General features: G+C 43.1%; 1 protein-coding gene across 1 annotated transcript; it reads left to right on the forward strand.

Annotated features, from left to right (window-relative positions):
- Positions 1-4,067: 4,067 nt before the first annotated feature.
- Positions 4,068-6,857, forward strand: LOC123108455 (pyrophosphate--fructose 6-phosphate 1-phosphotransferase subunit beta 1). Its single transcript, XM_044530239.1, has 4 exons — positions 4,068-4,434; positions 4,550-4,699; positions 4,927-5,651; positions 6,118-6,857. Exons 1-3 carry the CDS (start codon positions 4,296-4,298, stop codon positions 4,992-4,994), a joined length of 357 nt encoding a protein of 118 aa, XP_044386174.1. The 5' UTR covers positions 4,068-4,295; the 3' UTR covers positions 4,995-5,651; positions 6,118-6,857.
- The last annotated feature ends 1,924 nt before the right edge of the window (positions 6,858-8,781 follow it).

The raw sequence follows: 8,781 nt of genomic DNA on the forward strand, positions 1-8,781 counted from the left end.
CACATCTCCCTCTCGCTGAGCTTGGCAAAGCCCTGCCGAGATCGCCGTTGCTTCCACCACCACGCCGTCGTGCTGCTGGATCTCCATCAACCTCTCCTTCCCCCTTGCTGGATCAACTTGGAGGAGATGTCTTCCCAACCGTACGTGTGTTGAACGCGGAGGTGCCATCCGTTAGGCGCTAGGTCATCGGTGATTTGGATCACGACGAGTACGACTCCATCAACCCCGTTCTCTTGAACGCTTCTGCTCACGATCTACAAGGGTATGTAGATGCACTCCTCTCTCCCGCGTTGCTAGATGACTCCATAGATTGATCTTGGTGATGCGTAGAAAATTTTGAAATTCTGCTACGTTCCCCAACATTACATGTGGGGCCAGGCATTGTTTTTCGATGATGATGTGTCGTTTGACCAGTCAATGATTCTAACATGTGGACCCAATGTAGTGCTGATGTGGATGCTTGCAAGGGGATCCATACGTGGGTGATGTGGCTTCTTACATCTGGAACCATACCTTGGTGACGGCGTCCATAAACATCAGAGTTTGTAGGCGTTGTCAAATTTGTTTTGTATTGCAAAATTGGTGGGCATATTTGATGTAAAATTGTAATATTTGACAATGTTAATATGAATATGTATAAAATTTGAATTTGAATGCAAATAGAGCTCTCACTGTTTTTATTAAATCGTAAACTTGACAATTGCCAAACAGACTGTCTAAGACATTACAATAACCAACCATGTTATAAAGTTGCGGTATAAAATTAGACACATGACTCAGTTTCACAGCATCCTGGCGCTGCAACCCTGACGTGGCAAATTGTGGCAATAGCCAATAGATATTCAGGCGTGCCCAAAGCTTTTAGTTAGCAGTAAATTTCACTAGAAATAACTAACTAGAATAGAGTATGTTGATACAAGTTGGTCCTATTTAAAATTCTAAACAATTAGTATATTGTTTTGGCCGTTTCATGAATTTTATCTAACCCTATGCGCGCGTAACTAGAATCATAGCCATTCACCATGCATGCATAGGGATACGGGCCACCATCTGAAAAGCTGGGTCACATGCACTAGATTCCTTTGGGGCCCATGTGTGCATGTTGCGGCTAGCACATGCTATCCCCTTCTAAACAAAATTACACACTAAACAAACTTGTCAGCATAACTTTGAAATAAATTTTGCAAATTTAAATCCGTTTATGTTTTTGAGTTTCTCACGGCCAACTCTATGAAACAAGTCCAATATCGATATATTCCAAATTAAATTTGGAGTCCAAGATAAAATTAAATTGGGCATGGCTCAAACAGTTTCATAATTTTTTCATCAAAGTTCAAACAATCTGTCTATAAAGTTCTTCGTTCCCTGATACTTTTTTAGCAAAGTTCTTCAATGTTTATAACAAAGTGCACATCCACTATTTATAAAGTTCTTCAACTCCTGATTCTATTTATTTAGCACTTTACAATTAAACTGAAAAGTTCTTCACTGTTTCTAGCAAAGTCCAGTAATTTATGAAATGGTTATAAAAAGTTCTTTATAATTTGAAGTTAAAGTTCAAGTAGGGAGTTAATAAAATTCTACAGCGATTTTGCTTAAAACACAAAGGAAATAAAAAAATGAGGGAAGAAAGTGGATCAGCAAGAAACAAAATGTAGATTTATATTTTATAGAAGAAACGGGTCACACCATGGGAAAAGCAAACCTACCTCTGCATGCCGGATATGAAAGTGTGCTTTGCATGCGCGCAGCGCCTGCATGGGCCCCGGGTGGACCAGCTGCATGGATCCAAGCGAGAACGGACGGAGAGGATACGCGTTGCGTGCGCAAGCAGTTAGACATCGCCTTATTCGTGTTTCATGTATAATGTGTATTGTCATGAAACATTTGGAAAAATGAGAATAACATTGTTTCGAGTAAGCATATATAAAAGGGTAGAAACATGATTTGTCGTAGGATCATGAATCAAATTAAGCAACAGAGGAAACTTTGCAAAATATCACAAACCTCATTAAAAATGGTGGAACTTGAAAGTGCAAGCCAGTGTCGTAGCTCTCATGTATTTCCAGTTCCCTTCAATATACAACCATGAGCAAAAGTTTTATAATTGATCTTGGAGGTATTTTCTTTGGCAGCACAAACTAGGTAAAATACTCCACTCTTCCTCATTCTTGCACTCCCCTCGGGAAGAGTCAGACGGGTTCATACTTTTAGTTCTTCTATTATTTCTGGTCAACAAACACATATATTCTAGATCTTGCAACCTTATGGATCAAAATTGATATAGTTTATCATTTCCATAGTATTACTCACAACACCTTTTTAGCCTCTTCTAGGTCTCAAAATTACCACACCCTACACAAGAAGGAATTGTAGATGAGAGAGAAACCCAATCACACTCTACTGTTAACACATTGGAAGAAACAAGAAATCTTCACTGGCATAAGAAATAATTTGCTCCAGCATAAACTAGAATGCAACAATCTACACCATGATACAAGGGAATACCAGGACCCTGGAAACTTTTTAGTCATTCAAAGTTTAGAAGGTGAATACAAGTAGGGTGCACTATGTGGATACTCTATAAGGTATTCAATAACAATAAAGGATGTATGTGACAATAAATGATACATTGAAGTTTCTAAAATTATTAAAAAAACTTGCAGTTTCACTTGTGCAAATAATATCAAAGGAGTCATCGTCAGGCTTTGCGGGCTGCCCAATATAGAAAATTTGTATGTCTCCTTCGTGTTAGATTAGCAATTTTCTTGTTGTAGTAACACATCCTGATTTTGATAAATTTGAATATTGTCGTACAGAAGCATTGTGTTCTTTAAAGTACATTTGCATTGCATTTCTGGCAATGTCTGCTAGCATAATTTTTTTGGCAGTTAGAAGAAAGTTAAAAGTGGCAAATAATCAATTTACGATTCTAATTACAGTGCTCCTCTTTCAGATAACGCCTCAGTGCACCCAAATAGAGTGGTATTTGTGGCAGTTGAAAATCTTGACAGAAATAATTAATGGTACTATCTACATCATTTTTTGTCTGTACAAACATTTTGTAGATAATGCTAATGAATTTATCTTCTTAACGTAAAGGTTTATCTTGGTGCTCATATGAGTAGTCAATCGTGTAATATAAGCATGTATATATAGACAATATATATATAGATTAAATCTTGATAGAAATAGTTAATGGAAATATCTACATCAATTATTTTTCTGTACAAACATTTTGTAGATGATGCTAATGAATTTATCTTCCAAACATGAGCTTATCTAGATGAGTTAGTTATGGAGGTTGTGTTGACGTAGTGGCCGCACCTGCGTGCTCATCTTCTCTGTATATTTGTAACAGTTGGCAGATGAATGAACATACGAGCTGTTTCTCTCCTGTTATTCCTGCTTTCACTGATGAAACTGACAAGCGCGAGAAATCCCAACGAGCATAGAGCTACTCCTCGAACAGCAGCGGCGGCGTCACCTTCAGAGCGTTCGGATGGTGCCCAGTTATTTCTGGTGGTGCCGGCTAGTCGTTCGCCTACCTGGGGCAGCTGGTGGCCGGTGTACGTGATGTCTCCATGGCAGGAATTGGTGCCAGTTTGGGGTCGACTCCATGGTCAAGAACTTCAGATCGGCGGCAGTGCACGCATGGCAACGATGGCGAGCGGCGCCAGGAGGCTATGGCGCACTGGGACATGATGGTTCACACGGGGGCTGCCGGTGGCCACGACGACGAGGGATGGCGGCGGCGGTGACTATGTTTTCTCGGTCCGACCGAGCGGCTAGGTTAAAGACCGAACCCGACCGACATTTTCTCAGGCCAGAAATTGCAGCCCAGACCGACCAGTTTTCTCACCGGTCGGACCCGCCAGGTCATGATTCTATACTACTATTAAACAAGAGAACATTTTCTTTCCTAAGCACATTTTGTCCAACGTACACCGAAAAGCACCAAACAATTAGAGCCTCAGGATCAGATCCACTCAATTATATCTAGCCGTTAAAATTAACGACTGAGCCCACTAAAAGTACATTTAGCAATTCAACGAGGCGGACGAAAACTGTGCCGTCCGCGTCGTACTTATTCAGCGAGGAAAATTCTCACGCCAGTCAAAAAAAACCTCGCGCCGCCGCTCACCCCTCGCCTCGCTCCGCCGCCCGGAGCCCCCCATCGGCGCATCGCATCGCATGGCGGCGGCGGTGGTGGCCTCCATCTACAGCGAGGTGCGGCTTGCACACGCTGCCCCTCCCCTCCGTCCTCCGTCCTCTGCTCGAGCCGCATCGCGCACATGCTGCCCCTCCCCTCCGTCCTCCGTCCTCTGCTCGAGCCGCATCGCGCACACGCTGCCCCTCCCCTCCGTCCTCCGTCCTCCGCTCCCACTTCACGCTCGCCGATGAGCCAGCCAGCACCGCCCACTGGAAGCGCCGGTAAGTGATGAACGCCATGTTTCCTAGGTCGCGTCCTTCCCGGATCTTGGCCGGACGGATCCCGGGCTGGGTGGGTTTGAATTTGGGATTTGATGGTCATGATTCGATCTTGCAGATGAGATAGCCAAGATGTTCTCCAGCCTGTACGGCCAGCCGTCCGCGGCCGTGCTGCCGTCGGCCGAGCCGGTCGCGACGAAGCCGCTCAAGATCGGCGTCGTGCTTCCTGGTGGCCAGGCTCCATGGGAACAATTAATCGGCATCTTTGGTAAGTGCGAGTGATCTCGAGCTGTACGTTCGTTTAGCACTAGCTGAGAGAGACCAACTGAAATTGAAAATCGGTGTTTATAATTGAATTAGAGAGTTGTTTGTGCACTCTGTCAAACTCTTTTTCTGATGGAAAATCTGAGGATAGATCTTGTTAGATTTTGTTGTTTTGCGGTGTTTCCTGAATAATTCCTATCGTTGCATGTCATGGTTGGTGTTGTGGATCAGATTACCTGCAAGAGCGTGCCAAAGGCAGCATCGTGTATGGATTAAGGGAGGCCCTGCTGGCGTCATGAAGGGCAACTGCGTCGAGCTGACTGCTGATTTTGTGTACCCCTACAGGAACCAGGTAAGTCAGCATGCTTATTGAAATTTCAATGTTTCATATAGACTTTGGTTATAACCATTTGCAAAATTGGAAGTGGCTCATCAGTACAGATTTTGTTGATGTACTTCCATGAATTAACAGATGATATATTTTTTCTCTTGAAGTATCCTTGTTTGTAAGAAATTTATGACCATAAGCATAACAAATATATGATGGATATATACAGTTTTTTGGGTAACCTGAATTACTATTTCATGCACTGGACTGACATTACATGAATGATCATGTAGTACAACAAGAACTGGTAAATTCAAGGATGAATAGTGCTATTCTGATTTATCTCCACTTCTCCATATAGTCTGTTTTAGCCTCTTTACTGTAATCGGACAGGGGGTCTTTTCTTTTGTTGTGTCTCCAGTGAGAATCTTTGAACAACACATCTTTTTTAGTGTAGTTTATAGTATTATTTCTTAACTCCATTTTGTGTTGCAATCTGCTGCTGTTTTTTAAGGATGTGAACTGAATACTACTAATATTTTCATTATTCAGTCGTCAAAGATTCAGAATTCTTGCTCTATCATGGGTGTACTAGCATTGGTGTGCTTCAGACCCTCTAAACTGAGAGGTACAAAATTCCATCAGTGTGCTTTTTAATTCAACCTGCACAAAAATATGGACCTCTTATCTACTAAACCTGTAAAATTATACAGTGCGGAGATCCAAAAACAACATCATACCCGTTGAACTCAGATTTGCCGGTCCAGATACTCGCGTTAAACGTGTACATCCGATAGATACTTCTGCTCAGACAATCTATAGATTGGTTATCAATTTTTTTTAGCAAAGCTCCTACAGAAGCTTAATGATATGCCTGCTACATATATTTTGATGTTCAAAGCCATATATCCCGTCTCCTTTGCCTTGCACAAATTCGCCGTATTTGCGCGTATATTCCGCAGTTTGTATTCTTTAACTTCTATATATCATGGTATTAGTTCTTTAGTTTCGCTTCCTAACAGAAACGCCGATTGCAGAAAACAAACGGGCCTCCCTTGGTTCATAGTTTTTAATATATTTTGCTTACGGTGCAGATGCAAGTTTCAGTGTGCTATGGTTCTTCTAAGTCATGTAATGGCATCTACCACTTGACGATATGTGCTGTGACTAATGAAGATGCACAAGACCTCATGCATTCGTACTACTTTTAGAGATTTCTGGGAACTTACAAGTGAGCAGCACATTTTGCCTATTTTGGTCCTGATTGGCATCTTCCTAATGACACTATTTTTTACAAGGGTTAGCTTCTATTGGTTCCTCTGTTCACTTTTTTTTTCTGACGAGGTTCTGCATGTTCCCTCAGTGAAGCCTTATGTTCTCCTCAAAGAAGCCTTATATCCAAGAATAAATTATCTACGTTTGAGTGCGAGTAATGAACAACAATTTGTATTTGCTTCCTCGAACAAGATTTGGTGGTTGGTATTCAGCTATTTTTTATATGCCGACAATGTTTTTTCTGCATATCGATTAACTGTCAGTTTACATAAAGAAAGAAGTTTGTGATTCTTTCAGCCAGCTTTGAAGCCTTTTTTCCTTAGCATCAATTTGTAAAGAATAGTTTTCCTTGTACAACTCACCAGTATGTGTGCAAAATATCAGCACTACAGAAAATTGCCATCTTCTAGCCTGAAAATAGAAACCAATGCAATGCACTTTTTTTTTGCCTTCATTATGTTATTACATTGTTAAATTTAGTTCCTACTATATTTAAGTAATTGTTTCTTAGGATAAACTAAAAAAATCACATTATTATACGTGTGTTGCACGTGCCTGACTACTAGTGAAGATAAATAGATTAGAAGTTTTCTCAAAAAAGGAAATATCGTATCAGTTTCAGTTGATGTTTTTATTCTAGATGCACATGGCGTGCGTGCATGCAAGGGCTATTTAATAAAAGTGAAACTGGACGAAGTGTGGTGCAACCAAGCGCAAGTCGTCGACGACCTCAGTCACTGGATGGAGCAAGCGTTGGGGTTCTCGTCGTTGAAGGTGGTGGGCGCGTAGTTGGGCATGTAGTAAGGCCCGCCGTGCGACTGGTCGTAGTTGTAGTAGTTGGCCAGCGGCGGGGGTGGCGGCGCGTAGTAGGAGTAGTAGCCGGCCGGCCCCGGCGGGTAGTTGATGGAGCTGCTGGTCGGCGGAGGGGAGTACGTCGGCGGGTAGTAGCTAGATGTGCTGGCCGGCGGGGACGGGGGGCTAGGAGTTTTGAGGAGAAGTCCGCGCTGCCGGAGGAGGGCTTGAAGCATGCGCCGCCGCCGGCCGCAGTGGTGGTGCGTCTTCCACGTCAAAGCCGCCGAAGTCCACGATGGTGACGCGCTTCTTGTTGTTTCTCTCAATCTCCACCTTGAGCGTCCCCGCGTTGGCGAGGCCGTCCACAAACACCCGCCCGCTGTCCCCAAAACCAACTTCGAACCATACGCTATCCATAATAATATTAAACATACAAAGAGTTACACGCAATTACACGCTGACTAGAATTTTCTTCATCTATCAACTAATCATAAACTTGTCCCCCCTTCCTTGATTTTCAGAAGAGGTGGGCCGCCTCCCCATCTATTGACCAATCAAATTAACCATTTTTGTGAAACCTTATAACTCGTTTGTACGTGTAGCATTACTCCGCTATCCACCCCTGCAACCAAGGACATTCATCAACCGCGGGCGTACGTTGCATGCATGCACGGACATATACTCATGGATAGATAGATCACGCGTGCGTACAATTGATGCGCTCGAGGGCCTTTTTAATCTTCTTCCCGCGGCCCTTGCAGTGCACCTCCGTCGCGAAGACCATCGGCTTCCGCGCCATTCTTCTGCTCGATCGCCTCGCTGCTTTGCTTCCTCCGATGAAAGGAAATCAATCGACGTCCTATGTATATTCCCATATTTGTATGTATGGGCTCTTAAGAAAGTAATCGCCAACTGTGGGTTACCTTCCTCAGTCAGGCAGGCCGACGATCTCGTGCAAGGTAAATTTTGATTTACTTTCCCTGCAATAAAAAAATCTGATTAACTTGACATTTCATATTTATTAGTATGCATGCTTCTTTAAGCACCCCCACAAAGCGTACACAGATCCAATACCACCGCACGATTAGGCCCACTAAAATCAATTTAACGGTTAGCCTTAACCTAAACCATTTTCTGTATGCACTTAGCAATTTACATTGACTGACCGTACTTCACCGTGAAGGAAAATATGAAACTCCATGCCTGAACAATTAGGAAACTAATAATCACGGGTGCATCCTATTCTAGGAAACTAAATCAGAGTGCATCCATCCTATTAGGAAACTAATCTCAGACAAATCCATCCTATTAAAAAACTTATCTTCAACGCATCCATCCTATTAGGAAGCTAATCGCGAGCCGCTTGCCGCCATCATGCACGCTAGCCACGATGGGGGAAGCGCAAGGAGCTTCGTCTTCCTCCGGGAACACATGTGCTATCGCCGCCATCGTCTTCTGTTTGGAGGCCAGGCGCTCTTCTACCGCTACTGCGATGACTCCATCCACGTCCAGGGCATGCTCTCCGGCAACCATCGGCATCCGCCTTAACTTCAGCTCCGTTCGCAGCACCCACACCGACAAAGTGTCTGTTCAGTGGGTGCACGTGTATTACATATTAAATAAGAATCGTGGGGCTTAAGGCAATCTAGAATTATAGATTTGGGATTATCTTAGGTTGCCGATTGCTGTAC

Source organism: Triticum aestivum, chromosome 5A, assembly GCF_018294505.1.
Source record: "Triticum aestivum cultivar Chinese Spring chromosome 5A, IWGSC CS RefSeq v2.1, whole genome shotgun sequence".
NCBI lineage: Eukaryota > Viridiplantae > Streptophyta > Magnoliopsida > Poales > Poaceae > Triticum > Triticum aestivum.

Bases quoted from the DNA above. Each gene is read 5' to 3' on its own strand.
- LOC123108455 (XM_044530239.1), top strand. From the start codon at position 4,296: ATGCTGCCCCTCCCCTCCGTCCTCCGTCCTCTGCTCGAGCCGCATCGC. The intron at 4,435-4,549 runs GTAAGTGATGAA...TCGATCTTGCAG, and splicing joins ACCGCCCACTGGAAGCGCCG to ATGAGATAGCCAAGATGTTC. The intron at 4,700-4,926 runs GTAAGTGCGAGT...GTTGTGGATCAG, and splicing joins ACAATTAATCGGCATCTTTG to ATTACCTGCAAGAGCGTGCC.